The 22,306-nt window shown below is 36.3% G+C and overlaps 2 protein-coding genes and 1 long non-coding RNA gene across 3 annotated transcripts; 1 reads left to right on the top strand and 2 right to left on the bottom strand.

Moving 5' to 3' along the window:
• Positions 1–621: 621 nt before the first annotated feature.
• LOC112015750 (pentatricopeptide repeat-containing protein At4g31850, chloroplastic) lies at positions 622–5,049 on the bottom strand. Its single transcript, XM_024048186.2, is given in 5 exon segments — positions 622–1,092; positions 1,241–2,338; positions 2,341–3,366; positions 3,369–3,884; positions 3,887–5,049. Coding segments are annotated over 4 exon segments (3,333 nt in total). The 5' UTR covers positions 4,650–5,049; the 3' UTR covers positions 622–1,092; positions 1,241–1,310.
• Positions 5,050–7,051: 2,002 nt separating this feature from the next.
• Positions 7,052–9,837, top strand: LOC136067468 (uncharacterized). The gene is made up of 2 exons (XR_010628945.1): positions 7,052–7,428; positions 9,206–9,837. It is a non-coding gene; the product is annotated as an uncharacterized LOC136067468 (long non-coding RNA).
• Positions 9,838–10,511: 674 nt separating this feature from the next.
• LOC112035370 (uncharacterized) lies at positions 10,512–12,786 on the bottom strand. Its single transcript, XM_024068203.2, has 4 exons — positions 11,824–12,786; positions 11,302–11,372; positions 10,995–11,175; positions 10,512–10,895 (listed from the first exon to the last, which is right to left on the bottom strand). Exons 1-4 carry the CDS (start codon positions 11,926–11,928, stop codon positions 10,749–10,751), a joined length of 504 nt encoding a protein of 167 aa, XP_023923971.1. The 5' UTR covers positions 11,929–12,786; the 3' UTR covers positions 10,512–10,748.
• Positions 12,787–22,306: the final 9,520 nt, after the last annotated feature.

Below are 22,306 nucleotides of genomic sequence, written 5' to 3'. Positions count from 1 at the left end.
GAGGGAGAAAAGGAAAATAAAAGAGGGGGGGGGGGGGCAAAGAGCAAACAAAAACAAATAGGAACAAACAATCACTAAACTATTCCAAGAGACAAGAAAATCCATAAGAACAAAACAATCAAAGAGACCCCAACATCAAGACCAATCAAAGAGAGTCCGTTGGCACAAATTTAACAACTAAGCCAGAGATTTCTCAGTATTTGAAAAGAACGCCGATTACATTTAGTCCAAATAGTCCACGTCAAAGAGCCTGGAACCAAATTCCAAATATAAGAATTAAGTTTCCCCAACCAATGATACCAACAAAATAATAAGTCTGCAACTGAACCTGGCATGACCCAATCAATCCTAAACAACTCAAGCATATACATCCACATAGAATGAACTACCAGACTGAAAATCAGCAGGCGATCCACAAATTCTTTACAATAGCACATACTACAACGATATGTCAATATTTACATATGGTTTGATTGGTCCCTATAAAATTTTAAATTAAAGATTAGAATTTTCCTCCAAACAGGTTTTGAGAAAAATTCCTTTATCACATTATCTATTTAATGTGACTATTCATGTATCTATTTAATAATCTGTAACATGAATACTTGTTCCAAAAGAAAAAGGAAAAAAAAAAAAAACACACACACACACACACAAGAATACTATTTTAAATCACCACATAATGGGTTGGAGAAGATAAAATATGTTCAAATTGATATTGGTAGAGTAAAAGTGGTGTAGACATAGTATAACATAAATGTAATGTTTTAGTTCACAAAATAATGACAAGGTCAATGATGATACAAGAAATAGTAGTTACACTTCAAAATCACTGTATTGCATTACTATCATACATACATAGTATACAAAAGTAAGATACTCACAGTTGTCAGGCTCAAAAGTTTTAGAAGACTTCAAACAGACCTAACAAGCAACTTCTATATTAGGACCAAATATTATAAAAACCGTTCCAAACCAGGACAGATTTCTTACCACCAACCTTGCAGATACATCTAATAGCAGGACAAAGTTGTTTCCACAACATTCATTGTCAGTTGGTACTGACCAAACCCATTTACTGGTAAAGCATCGCTGAAAAACCCAAGTTAACAGACATAAGTAAAAGGGAGAACCCCAACACATACTCATATAGATCCATCAAAAGATGATGGCCAAACTTTTATTAGTGACATTTAAAGAAGATTTTCAGTGCTTCAAGGAGAGTGAAAAAAAATTATACCTGGTATTCCTCGAGTACAGAGATCACCAAACATATACAGTTGAGTGGCCCCGTGAGTATCTCAATAAAGTCAAGACTGATTAGGAAGCTGTGCAAATGTTCCCTTGTTAGGGCTGCAGCCCCGAACCATCATTTTCTTGTAGACTGCATAGGCACGGTCTGGGTTTCCTGACGTACAGTATCCTCGAATGAGAGCATTATGGGTGAACACATCAGGTTCAAGACCTATAAGTTGTAGTTCTTCATACAAATTCCCAGCTTGCTCCACCATTCCAACAATCCCAAGATTGAAGATTAATGAATTAAAAGTGTAAAGATCAGGAGTAATGCCCTTATTTCGCATTTCATTGAAAAGAGAGAGAGCTTCCTCTAACCTCTGTGATCTTCCTAGTCCATCAATTATAAGATTGTAAGAGACCAAGTCAGGATCAATGCCAGAAAACTTTAGTTCCTCAAAGTAATGCAAAGCATCATCAACTCTCCCTGCCATGCACAGGCAATCCACAAGAATAGTGTAAGACTTCAAGTCCGGTCTTATACCTTCTTTGATCATCCTTTTGAATAACTTATGGGCAGTTTCCAAGTCACCAGTCTTCCCAAATCCATTTATAAGAACATTGTAAATAGCACAATTAGGTTTGCATCCATAATCCAGCATCTCTTCAAAGAACTGCATTGCTTCCTCCAGTCTCCCTGACTTCAAAAGTCCATCCAGGAGAGGACCATATGTAAAAGGTGTGGGAGAAAAATCACCACTTATGAGATCATAGTATAAATCCATAGCCTTATCTAAACTATTAGATTTCACAAGACCAGAGATCGCTATATTATGAGTGATGGTGTTAGCCTTGCATCCCCTACAATGCATCTCTTTGTACAGGTCAAAAAGTTCGTTGATCTTCCCAGCTTTTCCATGAGCATTAAGCAACAAGTTGTATGTGAAAACATCTGGGGCACAACCACTATTCTTCATCTCCTCAAAAAGATCCCAAGCTTTTCCAGTACAATGGATTTCAAGAAGCCCATCAATCAAACAGTTATATGCTTCTAGTGTTGGGTTAACTCCCAGATTTTTGGTAAATTTCACAAACAAATTGTGGCATCAAGGGCTTTCTTACGCTTGCACAAAAACACTATAAAAGGTATCAATACTGAGTCATCTTGGCAAATCCCATTGCACACCAATCTTTCAGCAAATAATATGGCTTTATCTAATTCAGCTTCAGTCAAAAGACCTCCCACTAAATCTTCCCAAAAAGGCCTGTCTGTTTGAACCCCAACCTGATATACAAAGTCCTCGACAATCTTGAAAGCATCCTCAATCCGCCCATCCTTTACAACTCCAGGAAGGAGGGTGCACAAAGTCACATGATCAGGATACAGAAATTTCTTCATTTGATGAAAGAACCAAAATGCATCATTAACTCTATTTTCTTTAATCAAGCCATAAATGATAGTGTTGTAGGTCAAAACATCAGGAACACAGTCCCTTGTAGTCATCTCAAAATGCATTTTCATGGCCAAATCAACCTCTTCATTCTTGCCAAGACAATCCAGGAGTATGTTGAAAGTTATCGTGTTTGGAGGACACCCATGCCTAGTCATGCTCTCGAACAACTCGATGGCTTTTTGGACTTCACCCTTCCTCCCTAGCCCACCTAATAATGTATTGTAGGTCACAACTGTAGGAGCAAGCTTCATGTCCTTTATTCTGCAAAACATTTGCCATGCTTCCTCAACCCGGTCAGCCTTGTAAAGTGTGTCAATCAAAGAATTAATTACAATAACATCTGGTTCACATTCATTTTCCATCATCTCAGAGAGTAATTTAATGGCTTCATCTACTTGGCCCAGCTTACTGTGGCACTTCATCATCATGTTATAAGTTACTGAATCTGGAGCAATCCCACTATTTTTAAGCCCATTAAATATATCTGTTGCTTCTCCAAGCCTACCCATTTCAGCAAGGCTGTATAAAGATGCATTACAAGCAACAACATTAGGAACAATTCCTCGAGTTTTCATTTCCTGAAAGGTTTGAAAAGCTTTGGTAGGATCACCTGACTTTCCATAGTAGTCAATGAAAAGGATATATGTATAAGCAGTAGGTTCAACTCCCAAAGATCCATATCACTGAAAAGCTTCAATGCCTCATCCAACCTACTTACCCTTAAAAGTCCACAAATCAAACTATTATAGGTATGAAGATTTGGTGAGATCCCTTGCTTCTTCATAACATCCAATATGCTAAATGCTTTGTCAACATTCCCAGCTTTGCATAAGGCATCAACAAATATGGTAAAAGTAACAACATCAGGAGCATAACCATCCACTTCCATTTCACTCCAAATTTCTTTAAATGTTTCCAAGTCTCCGGAGTCACTAAACTTGTTCAGCAAAGTAATGTAGGTTACTCGGTCGGGCTTATGACGGGTAGCTTTCATCTTTGCAAATAATTGCTTGGCATTATCAAGTTTCCCCGCATTACAAAGAGCATCTAGGATAACTGTGTAAGTAACAACATCGGGTCCACATCCCTCATCATCCATTCTCTTAAGAATTGCATACACTTCATCAAATTTCCCAGCCCTTCCAAGTGCTCTAATGCATATAGTGAATGTGTATATATTTGGCCTCAACCCAAACTTTCCATCTCTTTTAACAAATCCATTATGGTTTCAATATCCCTTCTCTTCCCCAATGCCACCATAAGCGCCGAGTAAGTCTTCAAACTAGGCTTATTTCCTTCAGAGACTGCTCTTCTATAAACCTCCAAAGCCTCCCTACAAAACCCAGATTGAAGTAGCAAATAGATTAACCCATTATACGAATATGCATTTAGAACAAAGCCAGCTTTTTGCATCTTTTCTAGTGCAATTGGTGCTTGCCGAATCCCACCTCTTATATAAAGGCCTTTAAAAATAGTCAAATAGGTTGTCAAATTCCTGTAAATGATTTGCTTTTGCATCAAACCAAACACAAAAGCCATATCTTCCACCCTCCTGTGAACCCTCAAGACTTCAAGCATCAAATTACACGTTTCAGTGGTGTGCACAACACTGGGCAACTGTGCAATAGACTTAAAGTAAGACAAAGCACAATTCGGGTCTGAAATCGACTTTAAAACACCAATAACTTCCTCAGAAGACACTGAATTTCTCGACTTTTCTTTGGCCACCCCCACCACATTTGGACTTTTCATCACAAACCCACAAAAACTCACTAGTTTTTTCCTATGCTTCTTCCATTTCACCACAGACCTAAATGGAAAAACCTTTAAAGTTCTACAATTTCTTACACCTACTAACCCATTGTGGCTTAAACCATGAACCTTACTATCAGTGAGAGCACAACTATAAGTGATACTACTACAGCAAACACTAGAAGAGCAGAGGATTAACTCAGCCATGAAGGGGTCGTTACCATAAACAAAGGAGTGACCAAAAGAGGGTATGTCTTGTAAATCATAAATGAATTGGTTTGTGCATGTTTGGTGACTGTTGAATTGCTTGTGAGAAAAAGCAAAAGAAACGCAGATACATACAAACTGGCATGTACTAACCTGTATGTATGTATGTATGTATGACTTAAGGTGCGGGGAGAGAGAAGAGTGTAGTGCTCTGAAAGTGGTAAGATGATATCTGCTATGGTGGATATGTGAAGGTTAGATGTTTGAATTCTGAGAGTGTGGTTTAGCTGAGAACTCCTCCATGGCCATGGGCTTAGTTTTCTGTGGTTGAGTTGGGTGGAGGCTTTGGATAACAGAGACAACAAGGCATAGTATAGTGTCTACTGAACAAGTGTATGCCGTCGTTTTAGTCTTCCTAATTTTTAATTTTAGAATTAAAATGCACAAACTCGTTTGTCTTCTGATCTTATATCATCAGAAAGAATTAATTAAAAAATTGTGTATATTTAACCTGCACAAATACAATTGTGTATATTCTTTGAAAAATATGTACATTGAATGTGTAGAATTGAAAATTCATGTATTTGAATATACAAAATTGTGTATTTTCTTTTAAAATATTGTGTTATGCAAAATGTACATAATTGTGTACATTATTTGAAAATTTTTAGTTGTTGATTGTACCTAATTGTGTTCATTACTTGCACAATTTTGCACATTAAATGTACATAATTGAAAATTTGTATACATTTAATATACATATACAAGAATTGTGTACTTTCTTTAAAAAATGTGTAGGTTAAATGTACAAAATTGTGTACATTCTGCAAAAAATTGTGTATGTTGATTGTACATAATTGAAAATTTGGATATATTAAATATACAAAATTGTATAAATTCTCTGAACAAGTATGTCATTGAATGTACATAATTGAAAATTTGTGTACATTATTTGAAAAATTATATATATTGAATGTACATAATTGAAAATTTGTGTACATTTTTTGAAAATTTGTATAAGTCGAATGTACAAAATTGTGTTCGTTATTTAAAAGTTTGTGTACATTGAACATACAAAATTGTGTACATTTTTTGAAAAATTGTGTACTTGGAATATGCAGAATCTTGTATAGTATTTGAAAATTTGCGTACATTGATGGTATAGAATTGTATAAATTCTTTGAAAAATTGTATACATTCAATACATAAAAATAAGAAATTTAGTACATTATATATACAAAATTGTGTGCATTACGCAAAAAAACTGTGTTCATTGAATATAGTAATTAAAAAATTTGCGTATATTGAACAAACAAAATAGTGCGTTTTATTTGAAAAAAAAAATGTATGTTGAATTTGAAAATTTGTGANTAGGATTTAAAAACGCCACTATAGGGGCGATCAAAATAATTTTTTTTTTTTGCATGTAACTCGATTTTCAAAAACTCGAGATTCATGTGGCATTTTCAGTCCAACAACACTCGCAAAGCGAGTCTTTAAGACTCGAGTTTTAATATAGATCTCGAGTTTTTAAAACTTGAGATGCTATTTTTCTTAATTCTTCGTTACTTTACCTAACTTATTATATACTTAGGGTGAGTTTGGTTCAACTTTTTGAAAAAGTGCATAATAAAAAAGTAGAGTTTTCAAAAAATGCATAATGAAAAAGTGTTTTTCAAAAAGTTGAGTGTTTGGTAAAAACTACTAAAAAGTGCATAATAAAAAAGCTGAGCGTTTGGTTAGTACTTAAAAGTGGCAGTTTGAAGAGTAAATTACCAAAAAGGACAAGATATATATATATATATATATAAGAGAATTCTTTGTTTTAATTATCTCTCTTAATGCAAGTTATGGACACAACATTTTTACAAAAATTTCACAATAAAATCTATATAACAAGTTGTTAATAATAGATAAAAAAATAATAATGTCATTAGTAGGTTCAAATGAAAACTAATAACAACTTACAGTGTAAACTTTATTATGAGAAGTGTTACGTTTATAACATTTTTTGCAATATTTTCACAACAAAATTTATGTGGAAAGTTGTTATTAACTCTAATTTGAACCCACCACTGAAATTATTTTTTTGCTAACCAATATTAACTAATAACAATCTGTTACTTAAAATTTATTATGAAAATATTGTGAAAATATTACGGTAGCATTTCTCAATTAAGATTTTTTATTTTTATATTATTTTTCCTTTATTCAATTCACTTTCATCCATAAGTTACATTTCATTTCTTTTTCTTTTCTTTTCTTTTTTTTCTTGTTTTTCCTCCTCCACACACGTGGCAACTATCTCTATTCATTATTGTGAACTCTATGTATCTTTCCTTCTATTCATTTTTTAATAATATTTTCTTTCTTACCTATCCCAAAAAAAAAAAAAAAAAAAAAAAGAAGAAGAAGAAAGAGTGTTTCACATCACTTGAGAAATTATTTGCGCTTAAATAAAGTTTGTTCCCTGGAGCATTGCGTCACTCTAGTCCAATGGTCCTCTCAACCAATAAGAAGCCTTCATCTGTGCTTAAATTTCTGAGTCAGATCCTAATAAAGCATGACAAGGAAAATCCAATTCTGTTTAACACAATTGGAATGAATGTTTGAGCATTTTCAGAATAGCTCGGAAAAATTTTAATCAAAAAATTCAGATCCAAAGTTCAAATCTGTCTCTGTCAGAGTGTCAGATCACCCTCTTCTCCAAATGATTCCTAATTCTCTCACATCCAAAATTTCAAATCAAACCCAGCAACCCAAGCATGAGTTCCGCAAGGTCAGTCAAAGTAGCCGAGACAAGCCCAAGCTTTCAAGTCCATCTACAGTTTTTGAGTGTATCAGTATCGGCACTCCCATTTACTGAGGATAGTGATTTGCTTGGTCTTATTTTTTGTCCTTGATTTGTGGATGCAGTTTTTTTAGTCTTTGTCGGGTTGTTTGGTTGTTGAGAAAATGTGGTTGTTGGTTAGTGAAGGTAATTGGGTTTTCCCCTCCTTGAAGATTGTTTATTTTGTTGGGAGTGGGTTGTGCACATTTGGATCTTTGTTTGGTGATAGAATTTAAGGAAGTGAAAAGGAATTAAGACTTTGAATATTAGATCATTTATTTGTTTTGATCTAGGGAACCAAGTTTCTATCGGATTATGGAACTGAAACAAGCATCACCATATGGGTTTAGTGATAGATGGAATACAAAATAAGAAAAATAGTATGTTTAGTTGAGGCAATCAAATTTTGGCAACTTCAATTTTCTTAGCAATGGTGTAGATTATTAAACGCTTTGAATCACTGTACATACATGATAATCGTATGCAAAGATTTTCATCCTTGTGCGAGGTTGAATTCTTCCCTCTAATCTTGCTTCTTTGGTTTTTGTCGATTTTTCCCTGCACCTTCTGATCAACTTAGGAGTAGATTTATTTTACAATTGCAATCACATATTGAGATTCATTTTTTCTTGTTCTTATTGAGTGTTGGATACTCATAGCACATGTATTCTATATAGTCAACGAATTAGGTATGTCTCAAATGAAATTTTGATGTGAATTCATTCAAAAGATCTATATGAATAGTACATACTTCAGATGGTATTGCATTGATAAAGAATGAGTTCATCAAGTTTATGGAATTTTCTTATCAGCTAGTATTCTTAGGCTTGTTGTTATGATTTATCATGTATCTCTAAATTCATTTGCTGCATTAGAATATAGAAAACTAGTTTGGAATTTTATTTGTTGTAGAAGTTTCTGCAATATACTGTGCAATTTGACTTCTTTTTACATGTCAAACTTCTAGTCTTGACTAAGAGCACCAGTAAAAGTTTATGGGCCTAAGGTAGCTCCATTTGTTAAGCCAATAACTATACTTGATGTAACAAAGGAAAATAGACTTTTGTCTAAGCTTTCACGATACTAGTTGAGCCCACCTCTCTGTAGGGTCTCAGAGAAGGGTATGCTCCCGATTGTTTTGTTTTGAGTCCTCTTAGTGCCATGCTTCTCCATGTCATTCATATATATATATATATAGAACAGTATATAAGTTGATGACTTTGATTTTTTGTATTTTCAAACTTTGTTATTTTAAAATTTTAATACTTTGTAATGGCACCATACTTTGTTATTTTAATACTTTGTAATGGTCTTTTGTTTGTTTGGTATTTGTTGGGTGATGCCTCAAAGGGTTGTGGATTTGTTGGATTGTTGGTCATGTAACTTCAAGCGTCATCGCAATATAGTTATATGGAGGATGGTGCCGCACTATTTGATGTGGTGTATCTGGCAGGAACGGAATGCCAGAAGCTTTGAGGGTCACGAGCGGTCCATTCTTGAGTTTTAAGTCTTATTTCTTTTTTACTCTTCTCGAATGGTGTTTAGTTATACCATCCTTTTCTTGCTTTTCCCTTCCTGTTTTGTTTGATCATTGTAATTTGGTTTCTTGATGTTTTTGCCTGTCTAGTACATTTCCTATGTACGGGGCTGTGTTCTTCTTTAATATATATCTTCCGTTACTTATCAAAAAAAAATACTTTGTAATGGAAAGAAAGTTGTCTATCAGGCGCATCAAAGATGGGAGCACTCTAAGTATGATAGGGGTCATCCGATGCCATGATAATGTGCCCGTGATTATTCAACCAGTAGAGCCTATCTCAACAGGCTTCCAGTGGATTCATTGTCTCTTCCCTACCTATGCTGCAGGACAAATTTTGACGTGGGATGATAATCAATATCTGATATGGTTCTGGTTGCATTTCATCGAATGTTGTTATGATGTTCCAAGTAAAATATTTGGTGGACAGAACCGAAAAGAATATGCTACACTGCCTGGTCACTCTGTTTTTTCATGTCCAAAGTTTTAAGTTGCAAAGTATGAAGCTGAAGATTGTCTTGGAAGAGATGTAGAGAATGGATCTGAGGATTGTGTAATAATCAATAAACTCTACTTGGAAGTTAAGATTCCGTAAGGATTGTAATTGCTACTGGAGATAATGGGGAAAAACGATTTCCACTAGCAAGAAGCTAGAAGATGTGTTGTGAGGAAGTAGCACATTTTGATTTTTGCTAATTTCATATGTAAATAAGTAAATTCAATTTCCCTAAGTAATTCAGAAAAGTTTGTTACTCCCAATTCTGGCTTGGAATGTAGAATTATCAGTATTATGTTTTAATATTTGGCTATATTTGTTTGTTTATAGAGATCCCATCAATGTCCATATTCTATTTCTTTTCATGAATGTACAGCAAAGCTTATACTATTTCCTCTCATCAAATGTCCACCCTCTCTCTCAGCAAAGCTTATACTATTTCATTTGCTTCCCGAACTCTCCTTTGTGGAAGATGAGGGTTCCTGCTATGGTCATCTGATCAGTTAAAATACAGAGTAGGGGCCAAATGAAATGAAGAGCTCAAACTATTACTACATAATACATACACAAAAAAAATTTAGGCTTCAAGCTTTCAAGTTCTCTCTCCCCTTCATATAATCATTACATCTAAAATTATAATCACTGTGATCAATTTGAACCAAAATTTACCAAATATATACAAGGACTTATATAAATTAGATAACGGATTCATCACCAGAGTAAATTGCTTCTGCAGTCCCTCCCCAGGAAATAATGATAACAAAGTACATCAAACATGAGATTGCATGACAAGTTGACATCATTAATGATGATAACATTATGTTACAAACCCACAATCAAGAATGCAATTGGACCATTAAGAAATTTTTTTTTTAATTGCTAAGAAATCATAGGAGAGAAAGAATATAATAAAAAAACTTAAATTAAGAAATCATAGGAGAGAAAGAATATAATAAAAAAACTTAAATTCTTCGTGATATACATGCATAAGATAAGAAGTTGGAAATAAAGACAATTATATTGATCTTATCAAAGGGTGTTCCACAGTTTTCATCTATATTTCGGTCTTAATCCCAACTACACGGGCAATAATCAAATATACTCTACAGTTCACATAGAATTTAAGGGAATGAAAGGAGACCTATATGTAAAAGAGATTAAATAATAAATTTTTATCACATTGACAATAAATTATAAAATCTTTATCTCCTCACAACAGAGCTGAATATATGAAATTTAAACCTTCAGAGCAACCTGATCTTGCAATGAGATTTTCTTCTTCCCGACTCTTTTGCCATTGATCATGCAATTCTTAGGCTTCTTCCCTACTCTCAGTGGTTCCCAAACAATGTCTTCTTTCCTTTTCAGTTCCTGTTCATCATTCTGCAACAGAAAAATCACAATCAACATTATACAACTCATTAAGAATAAAGAACATATTTGTTAATATTCTAATTTTCAAAACAGTCCCAAGTTTACTACCGAAATAGGCGACATAGCCAGAACTGGAGATGGATGTTTTAGAACAGCTTCATTGACATTGTTGTCAATCTCATTTGCAACCAATTGAATGCCCATATCTGAGTTCTGTTGTTGTACAAATTCTGCTTTGCCTTTGGGCGGTTGTAACTTCAATAAATTTCTGTGCCTTTGTCTCAAAAATCTGAAATTCCAAAATAATGTATCAAAGAATAAAGTAAGCAGCCAGTTTATCTTAAGATTACTAAGATAAAAAAATTCAAAATCCATCCGAACCAAGAAAATAGGACAAGAGAGAAGGAAGACATACTGGACTTCGGCCAAAAGGTTCTCTCTGTATAGCTTTACAGTCTGCGCTTTTTTCTTCTTTGAAACAAATTCCTATCAAATTTTAACAATACACATTTAATTATCTAGTTGGAAAAAAAGAAAAAAACGATGGGGAAAGAAAAGTTTATAGTTTTGGATCATATTTTTTCACTCTATAATAGACTCTGAAGAACAAAGCTTTCCGCAGCTAAGGCAAACACAATAATTGTGTAAAATTCATTTTTATCCAGAAACTTTTTGGCGTTGTGGATTCCATAAAACATTATTCAGAATTTTATACGCTTATCTACCACTCTCTCAGAAACCAAATAGAGGGACATACAACATGTCAACAACCATAGTCACAATTACAAGCACTAAGGACCATTTAGCAATCGACCAATTCACTAAACAGTAACACATGACAACAAAAGTTTTCAGTCACACCCAGATGATCAGTTAAACGTTCAAACATAAACAAAACAAAACCTTAAACAACGTAATCAGCAAATAAAATACTAACCTTTTGCAATTCCAAGTAATCTTGCAATAAATTTTGATATTTAACCTTAAGCCTCCCTCCATCGATAGGACGAGATTGATGAGAATCCATGGAGACCCTTTTCATCTTAGTCTTCAAAATTGCCTCTTCAACATCAAAACTTAGTCTTATGTTACATATAATGACAAAAATTCAAAACCCTTTTCACCTTCAACTCCAAAATTGAATCTTTAGCCACAACTCTAAAATATAACGCAAAGAAAAAAAGAAGATGAAACCTATGTTTTTAGAGAGAGATAGAGGCGGAGGCAGAAAATTGATGAGAACCCATTAAAACCTTCTCAACTTTTTCTCTGAAACCACAAGTACAAAAACAAAACTTGGAGATTAAGCAAAGAAAAAAACAGAGACCCAATTGGAGTTGGAAAATAAGGTATGAGATTATAGAGAGAGAAAAAAGAGAGCAGTAGTAATAATAACAAAAGGTAATTATGGTAAGATGGGATACTGAGAATCTTGAATTGGATCTCTGTGTGGAGTCCATGAATGTAAGAAACCGAAAAGGCCCATGAAGGTTGGAGATAGAGTGGAAGGAACGAGTGATGAAGACGGGATATGCAGAAGGGCATTTGTGGGAAGTGGATTATGTGTTTGAGAGAGAGCTGTGGTTGGAGGATAATAGGAGACATATCTCTCTGTCTTTCTTTCCTCCCTATCCTTCCAATTCCATAATATTTTTTTTGGTTTTTATTTTTATTTTTCCTTCTCTACAAAACTTGGTCCAGGTCCAGCTGGACCATTCTTAGAGACAAAGAAGAGGGTCTGGTTGTACATCTTGTGTGTAAATATATACATATACATGTATGATGTATGATGTATATATGTAAATCTTATAGTTTTTGGAAGATTTGGATATGGCATAGAGGTAGATAGAGATAGGGCATGGGGTGGTGTAGAAAAGTGAGGAGATAATAAATGGCTGCTGTTTGCTCTTGAGTTGCAGTTGTAGCCAAGGAAAGACTTCACATGGCTTGGAGCGGTAACTAACAACTAACATAAGGAGTTAAAGGTACCAAAACACCCTGCTATATTTTGAGGCTTTTATATGTATTGGTCATTAGAAATTCCAATAGAGGATCCACATTGGTTTAGCCAAAACATCATCCTAATTAAAATATGCCTAATAAACCCCCATAATCACCCACATTTGAATCAATTCATTAGCCAAAATGTCCTTTTGCTATGATGCTCCTCTAAAAATCTCTCTCTCTCTCTCTCTCTCTCTCTCTCTCAAAGAGACCGGAGATCAACAAGATCTTCGGTCTTTGTAACTTATGACAAGGATCTCTTTGTAACTAAAAGACACAAGCTTTCCTTTAAAGAAAGTATTTGCGATGTGATTTGGATATGGGTTGTTGTGTGTGAAGATTTGGATGTGGATTGTTGTGAGTGAAGAGAAAAAAACTAATAATTTTAAAAATTAAAAAAAAAAAACTAAGAAAAATAATATTTGAATAAAAGAGAGAGAAATAAAATAAAGAGTTAGATGTATAGTGTTTTGAAAGGTTGTTTGATAAAATAAAAAAAAGTAGATTCTTATTCTATCTGAGAGAAAATTTTGGCTAAATTGATATAAATGTTCATGTAGCATGACATGCATAATGCATTTAAATTAATAAAAATAAAAAGAAAAATAGTTTTTATTTTTTGGCTTAATTATTTGCAGGACCTTGCTTGTGGATTGAAGCTAGACTCTCTTGAGCATTTCTAGCAAATTCTTTAAATTTTTGTATTGTTTGGAGAGTAAACAATTACATTTACCTTTTACCTACTCACTTTTTTAAATACACTTTTCAATAAACTCTCTATCATTTCTCTATCTCATTTAAATATTATTTATTCATCTTTTTTTAATCAACAAGAAAAAGGAAGAATTGATATAATACTACCTGCTAGAATTTTTTAATAAAAAAAATTCAATTGCTAATGAACAATAGCCCATCAAACTTAGTGAGCTATACTGTTCATGAGCAAAAAAAAAAAAAAATTGATATTTAGAGAAACAATTGGAAACCTATTTTTTGGTTTCACTCTCTATTGTAGAGAATATTTTGGTTTTACATTTGCTATTGGAGATACTCTTAGGAGAGTCATAAGTGTATGGTGAATGTGGGGCCAGAAAATCAGGCAGCCTCGGCGCATCTCAAACCGGGCCCAGAGGCCCGCGCTGAGGATGCATGTGGGGTCCGAGGATGAAAGCGTGGTGTCCGGCCCCCAAGGAACATATCCGAGGACAACCCCGCCCTCGGACATTCGAGACCTCGGAAGTACACGAGCACCACTCCACCAAAGGGAGGGTCTTCTTGAATATCCGAGGAGGAGAGGGGCAAGTGCCACGCGTCGGCAACGGGAGCATGATAAGGGAGCAAGTCTCAAGCGAGCTGTCACCTCCACATTGAATGCCCTCAACTAACGTCCTGACCGCATTAATGAGGATAGGACTCCTGAACAGTGCTATCTTGGGTGCTGCAACCCACGAGGGGAATGGGGATGCGGCTGATGGGACAGGCTCTCAAGTGGTGGTCTGGCTGATCAACGAATGGAGGGTTAGGATCAGTTTAGAGAGAGGTATATAATGTAAGGAGTCCCTCTTGAAAAAGGAGGAAAAAAAAAAGAATCTGCAGGAAGAAGGACTGTAGCGACTTGTGTTCTCTAGACCTTTGTAATCAATCTTAAAAGAAATAATAAGAAGGCCAATCCTCGGAGGACAAGTCGGAGGAGCATCATTGTGCACCCCCATTTCATGTTTATGTTGATAAACTCTCATGCAACCATGCAGGGCAGTTGTATCCCTTACTAGGGTCTAGTTCTTGAGCCCACTCTCTATAAATTCATTGAAGGGCAAGCTGGGTTTGGGGCCCACTCTCTCAACCTGAAGAAGTGTCCCAAATCTGGTCCCTATAGTGAACTATAGGCTCACAAACAAAACAAAGTGGTTCGCAATATGAATGACGGTTAATTGTTAAGACATGTATCTTTTATTTCTTTTATAAAAAAATATGTTTTTACAGCAACAATCTTTTGGAGTTTTCTATCATACATGTATTTTTAATAATTAGAAATGAAAGAGATGGACTTAGGGTAGAAATATGAAAGATTAGGTATCGCAAAAACTCTTAAAATAAATCAAAGTGCATATAAAATTTCTTGAAAATTTTTTATACTTCTACATTCATTTATTTTCTCAATTAACTCTTAAGCTGTCAATTTTTTTTCTTTATTTAGATTTCTTTTTTTAAAGTTATTCTATTGATAAATTTTTGTTAATATAGATTAAAGACGTGAAAAAATATAATAAAATTATCATTATATTTATTTTGTGATGATTAATTATTTTTTTAAACTTTTTATTTATGTATTATTTACATTAAATTAACATGTTTTGAACTAATTTTATTTTCAACTCTATTTTCAATTTTGTCTTTTACTCTTACCAGCATTGGACCAAAATCTTGACTGGTCATTGGTCATTGAATATATTTGTTCAACTAAAATGATTTTATATATATATATATATATATTTAATTTGAGAATCAAAATGAAATTAATTAATCACCGACAAAATGGTACACAATAAACATAAAAAATTACAAACAACACATAACAATGAGATGGACCACATCGTACATGCACTATAAGTCTATAACTCGTAAGTCGGTTTTGTGATTAACGTGTGAGAATATTTCACATTTTGCCCATTTAAAGCGTGGATACCAAAAAATTGTATTCTCTTATATAAGTTATAAATATGGTATAGATTTTCTCAATTTAGTAGAATATAGGCAAATACATGATCAAAATATAATTAAAAAAATGTAAATATTAGAATTATAAGTTGTTATATTTACACACAAAAAAAGCATACTATATAGCGTTGCTTTACAAGATCTGGAGATGATGGCCTGGAGTCACATCTTCCCCCTAACGCCCTTGAGCAGGAAGCTCGGGTTCCTCCCATTATCAGACCCGGCCTGGATGGAGTGGCCCAACCCTTGGTGGATATTCCCGTCGGACAAGCCAACGAGAGCAGAAGCAAGGGTTTTCGGCTGGAGGACACTGTCACCGCTTTTGCTGGAGCGAAGCTTGAGAGACGTAGACCAAGAGGAGTTAGCAGTGGAAAAGAAAATCTGGACATCCAAAACAGCAGTGGCGAAGTGCTGGGGAAACGAGGTATCAAGAACGCTGATCCGGATATTTCCAATGACAAAGCAACTCAGCTTACTGATCAACTCCAGGGAGATACAATTGGGAATCCTACAGCATTTGGTAATTATGGAAGAGGGGGACAACCTGTCCAAGGAGATGTTGAGAGCGTTGGGATGGAGACTTCTGAGTATGTCGGACTCGCTGACCATTCCTGATCCGGTCTCTCCCCCACCCTCCTCTTTATCAATGAATATTTTACTCTGGAATTGTAGAGGGGCTTTAAACCCTCGTTTCCACTTGGCGTTGACTAGTCTTATCAATACTCACTCTCCGTCCATTGTGATCATAACGGAGACTAGGGTGGGTGGTGATAGGGCAAAGGACATCACCGATAGGCTTCCATTTGATGGAGCGATTCATTCTGATACAATTGGTTACTCGGGCGGTATTTGGCTCTTGTGGAATTCGGATGCTGTGGAGGTCACTCAATTAGCTAAAACTGAGCAGGAAATCCACGTAGTGGTTAAGGTACGTGCTACTAATATTCACTGGGTTCTTTCTTCTATTTATGCTTGCCCTAGATTAGCAGATAGAAAATTATTATGGAAAAATTTGTCTGCTGTTGCCCCTCTCCATAGCTTACCTTGGCTCATGCTGGGGGATTTTAATGAATTGTTGTCTAGTCAAGATAAACTTGGAGGCAACCCCTTAATCCCTAGCCGTGTTCTGGCTTTCAAGGAGTGCCTGGATTCATGTGGTATGGTTGATCTTGGTTTTCATGGTCCCAGATTCACGTGGGTTAATAAAAGGGAAGTGGGTCACTATATTCAGGAGAGATTGGACAGAGGATTTGCTAACATTGATTGGAGAGAAATATATCCCGAGGCTACTATACATCACTTGGCCCGCATTCACTCGGACCATTGTCCTATTCTATTAGCTTTGGATAAGCCCCTAGCCTCAAACTTCCCCAGGCCATTTCGGTTCCAACCAGTCTGGATGTCCCACCCTCTCTTTCCTAAGGTGGTTGACGATTCTTGGGTCATTGATAGAGCTCTCAAAGCCAATATTGAGACGTTTACTGATAATGTGAAGATTTGGAACAAGGAAACTTTTGGTAATATTTTCCACAGGAAAAATAGGGTGGAGGCCCGTCTTAGAGGCATTCAGAAGCATATTGCTAATAACCCTAGTGAGTTCTTACTAAATTTGGAAAACCAGCTTCATAAGGAGTATTTTGAGATTCTTACCCAAGAAGAAGAATTCTGGTCAGCAAAGTCTCGGTATAATTGGTTGATCCAAGGTGATAGAAATACCAGGTTTTTCCATACCTCCACTCTGGTAAGGAGAAAGAGAAATCAAATTTCTTGTTTATTAGATGGTCATGGTAATTGGGTTCACATTGAAGCTGATGTGGCCAGCCTGATCAGGGAAGGTTTCATTGAGTTGTTCAACACGAGTGCTGTGAGCTCACCCTATAAGGTTTGGGACTTACCGCTTTGGACGTGCCACGTTCCCATTGATGATAGGAACCGGCTTGATGCTGATCTATCTTTTGTGGAAGTTAAAGAAGGCTTGTTTAGTCTTAAACCCTTTAAAGCTCCGGGGCCTGACGGACTCCATGCAGGATTTTTCCAATCCTACTGGCATAAAGTTAGCAGTGCTATTTTTGAGGAAGTAAGTAAGATTTTCCGGACTGGTGCTATGCCCCCTCACCTTAACGAAACTCTCATTACTCTTGTTCCTAAATGCCAAGGAGCGGACTGCCTTGGTGCATTCAGACCCATCAGTCTGTGCAATACCATCTATAAGGTCGTTACTAAGATTATCGTTATGAGGTTAAGACCCTTGCTTCCCAGTCTCATTTCTCCGCTCCAAACTGCCTTTGTATCTGGGAGAATGGGGCTTGACAACATGATTATTGCCCAAGAGCTCATTCACACTATGAGCCTCAAGAAAGGGGAAGTAGGCTATATGGCTTTGAAAATTGACCTTGAGAAAGCCTATGATAGGTTGGAGTGGCATTTTATTAGGGACATCCTAAATCTCTACAAGTTTCCCACGAATATGGTTAAACTTATCATGAGTTGTATATCAACTTCCTCCATCTCTATCCTCTTTAATGGGGGTAAGCTTGACTCCTTTCTTCCGTCTAGGGGAATTCGCCAAGGTGACCCACTTTCTCCTTACTTGTTCATTATGTGTATGGAGATGTTGGGAGTGCTAATTAGGGAGAAGTGTGAGGCCAAGCTGTGGGACCCTATGAAAGCCTCTAGATCTGGCCCCTCTTTTTCTCACCTGTTCTTTGCGGACGACTTGGTTTTGTTTGCCAAAGCTGACTTAAAAAATTGCTGCAATGTGAGGGAAACTCTAGACTCCTTTTGTGAATTGTCGGGCCAAAAGGTGAGTCTTCACAAGTCTAAGGTCTATTTCTCCCCAAATGTCAATCCTATTCTCCGGGCGGAATTGTGTGAGATTTTGGGCATGAGCTCCACTCCTAACCTTGGGAAGTACTTAGGTTTCCCTTTAAAGCTTCCTGGGTCGACTTCACAAGATTTTAACTTCGTTCTTGACAGGGTTCAAAACAAGCTGGTGGGTTGGAAATCTAAGCTTCTATCTATGGCTGGTCGGGCTGTCTTATCCCAATCTGTTATTGCTGCCATCCCCTCCTATGTTATGCAAGGGTGTATTCTGCCGAGCAGAGTGCTTAATGGGGTTGATAGGATTAATAGAAACTTCCTATGGGGTACTACTGAAGAAGCTAAGCGGATGCATATGGTAAACTGGAAGACAGTCACCAAACCAAAATCAAAAGGGGGGCTCGGTATTCATGAAGCAAAAGGGAAAAATTTAGCCATGGCAGCCAAATTGAACTGGAGGATGGAGAATGCTGCTGATGCTAAATGGGCAGAGGTCTTAAAAAAGAAGTATAAACTTAGGCCTGATAGTAGTAAAGGAGCGAAATCTAGAATTTGGGCTGCAGTGAAAAAGGGTGCTACTATATGTGAGGTTGGGTCTAAATGGGTTATTGGAAGCAACAGCACTTTGTGCTTCTGGCACGATAAATGGCTCAGTATGGGCACTATTAGATCGCTGGTTGAAGGTCCCTTACAGAGGGGAGAGGAGAATCTCTTAGTTAAGGATGTTATCTGCAGTGGGAGGTGGGATTTTAGTAATATATCCTTTGACTTGAATGAGCTGGTTCGTCAAGCTATTGTGGCCACCCCGTTGAGGAGAGTGGCAGAAAGAGGGGATCACAAATGCTGGATCTCAAGTACGAATGGGGAGTTTGACATGAAGAACGCATACATGCTTGCCACTGGAATGGGGACTCACACCCCTGAATTTCACGGGAAATGGATATGGAAGCTCCCCACGCCGCCAAAAATCCAAACCTTCCTCTGGAAATGCTTACACCTTAGTCTGCCTGTAAAGAGTGTTCTTGCACACAGAGGCATCATGGGGCTTGGGGGCTGTGATTTGTGTTTTGATAGCAATGAAGACATTCTCCATGTTCTAAGAGAGTGTCCCGCTGCCCAGGTTCTTTGGAATGCAGCTGTATGCCCCTCCTCGTTACGGCGTTCTTTCTCAGCTGATTTGGCGACATGGATCCACGATAATGCAGTTTGCACTCTGCATGCAGAAGCCAAAGACTACCCTTGGGGGTTATTTTTTCTGTTTGGTATTTGGAATATCTGGCTTCAACGCAACCGTAAAACTTTCAAGCATTTGGCAGTAAACCCAGACCTTTTATTGCAGGTTGAGAGTCAAACCAGGGAATTCATTTACTGTGTGGCTAGCCCAAAGCTGAATGGGACCATGATAACAAAGGAGGTGAAATGGGTTCGGCCAGCCCTTGGGTGGGCCAAATTAAACACTGATGGGTCGTTCTCTGCTGGTAATGGGCCGGCGGGTTGTGGAGGTATTATTAGGGGTAGCGATGGGCAATGGGTCACGGGTTTTGCTATGTCCATTAATGTCTCCTCCAGTATTGCAGCTGAGCTATGGGCACTTAGGGAGGGGCTTTCTTTGTGTTTGGAGATGCACCTTCAGGCTGTAGAAGTTGAGCTTGATGCATCTGCAGCAATTTCGTTGGTGTCTAGCAATTGTTCTACTAATGGGGACCTTTCGGGTCTTGTTGATGATTGCAGGGAGATGTTGCTGCGGATGCCTCAGGCTAAAATGTCTCACTGCTATAGGGAGGCCAACTGCTGCGCCGACGCTTTAGCTAGGATTGGAGCAAGTTCTCCCACTGTTTGTAATCGCTTTGCAACCCCCCCTCCCTCGATTGCTCCTTTGTTGTTTTCTGATTTTGTGGGGCTGTCTCGTAACAGGGCTTGCCCTCGTGTATCTGATGTTCTTTCTGCTTAGTTTTTAATATTATCATCCAATTCACCAAAAAAAATAATAATAATAATAATAATAATATACCTCTAAATAAATGGCAATGGAGAAAATGAGAACTTGATGGGCGGCGTGTAAAAAGGGACTGGTCTATATTGCCGTTGAATACGTTTGTAGTTTGCGGATGTGGACCTTCTTTGCTGCGTGCCCAAAAGTCGTTGCTAAAACGGTGCGCTGGGACCATGACTTTTTCAATTTTTGGTGGACCAAGCTGGTTTTCTTTCTTTCTTCTATCTTTGGCATCAAAAATTTCATTAAAATTAATCTGTGGCATTTAAAAAGTTTTCGTCCTCAACTAAAACAATGCATTCTTCCTAAAAAAAAAAATGCATTATTTAGTTAATGAGCCATAAAAAAGAATTAGTATTAGTTTTAGGAGAATTGATGATAAAGGTAATTCTACATGTCATAAAATAGTCTGAGTTTATTTTTGCTTATATTGATAAGATTTTGCAATAGTATAAAATATTTAATAGATTAAAAACCTTTATTAAGTTTTTTTCAAATAAATAATTTGAGTAAATTCTGTTTACACTAAAAAATCAACTAGTATCTTAATTGTAAAGAATAATTATTATATAGTGAACTTCATAGATTTAAATCATAATATTTCTAAATTAAAAAATGGAAAAAAATAAAATAAAATCTCAAGCTAAGGTAACAAATGGGTAATCTTGAGTGAGAGAGCTAGTTGAAAACCATCTCTAATTATGCATAACTTCACTACAACACTAGTCAAATGACCAATTGATAAGGATACACTTGTTACCTAATGGCCCTTGTGATCACGAATTAAACATCCCATTATCTATTTACTTTAGATTTTCTTCATCAGCTATCCATTTGACAATAATATATGTTTGTCTTATCTTATTTTACAATTTGATGATTGAGAGTGAGGGGTTTTAAACTTCAAATGTCTCAATTAAAAACACCAAAAATTACTAACTCATCCAACTTCAAAGTTCTCGCGCCAGCACGGCGCCGCCATCTAGATCGCACCCCAGCACTAGTGCCGCCATCTAGATCATCTCCACCCAAGACCGATCCACCCAAACCGATCTCATCGGCGCCGACATTACCAATCTCGTTCTCGTTCTTAACCCAGTGCTCATCGGCGCTGCCAATCTTGTCGTCTCGATCTCATCGCACCAATGATCTCGTCGTCTCGATCTCGTCGCCCAGACCAATATCGTCACCCAGACCGATCTCCTCCCTTTCTCAGTTTGACCGAATTGTGGAGTTTAACCGAATGTTGTTGTTTGATTTTTGTTTTTTAAGTTTATATATTGAAATTTTCTATTATAAAATTTGTTTGGTAGCTGAGAAAATAGATGAGAAAATGTGAAAAACTAGAATTTTTAGAACACAACCAAACATTAGAAAATATTTTCCAAAGTATTTTTGAAATGCAACCAAACACTTGAAAATATTTTCCTTTCTTGAAAATATCATTTTCGGAAAAATATTTATTTTCCAGAAAATATTTTACATGAACCAAACACAGCCTAACATTGGAAATGCCAAACATTGTCGAGAACTTTGAAGTTGGATGAGTTNAAAAAAAAAAAAAAAAAAAAACACAGAGCATTAAGGAGGGCGCCACACGTCACATGCATTGTTTGGTTTGGCACTTTGTCACAGCTGGTGCTGACTAAGAAGATGGGAATATTTTTTTTTTTTGAAAGGGGGATGTTCATTCATTAAATGGATAAAGAATCATGATACAACGCATCCATGCTTTCAAGATGGGAATATTTAGAGTTTAGACACCATAATTTCATGCTTTTAATGCTTCAATATTCAAATACATTATCATTTCGTCACCTTTGGATTATCTTAATCTTAACTTAATATTGCAAAGTCCAATTACACTACTCAATGTATATAGTAC

This window comes from Quercus suber, unplaced genomic scaffold (genome assembly GCF_002906115.3).
Source record: "Quercus suber isolate HL8 unplaced genomic scaffold, Cork oak 2.0 scaffold_74, whole genome shotgun sequence".
NCBI classification, from domain to species: Eukaryota; Viridiplantae; Streptophyta; class Magnoliopsida; order Fagales; family Fagaceae; genus Quercus; species Quercus suber.
Note: the sequence above shows the minus strand (reverse complement) of the source record. Positions and strands in the feature narration are given on the sequence as shown.

What these genes read in the sequence shown, in the direction of transcription:
- LOC112035370 (XM_024068203.2), bottom strand. Translation starts at nt 11,928, where the DNA reads ATGAAAAGGGTCTCCATGGATTCTCATCAATCTCGTCCTATCGATGGA. An exon ending in ATTACTTGGAATTGCAAAAG is followed by an intron (nt 11,373 to 11,823) that starts GTTAGTATTTTA and finishes AAAATTTGATAG; the next exon opens with GAATTTGTTTCAAAGAAGAA. An exon ending in TGGCTATGTCGCCTATTTCG is followed by an intron (nt 10,896 to 10,994) that starts GTAGTAAACTTG and finishes TTTCTGTTGCAG; the next exon opens with AATGATGAACAGGAACTGAA.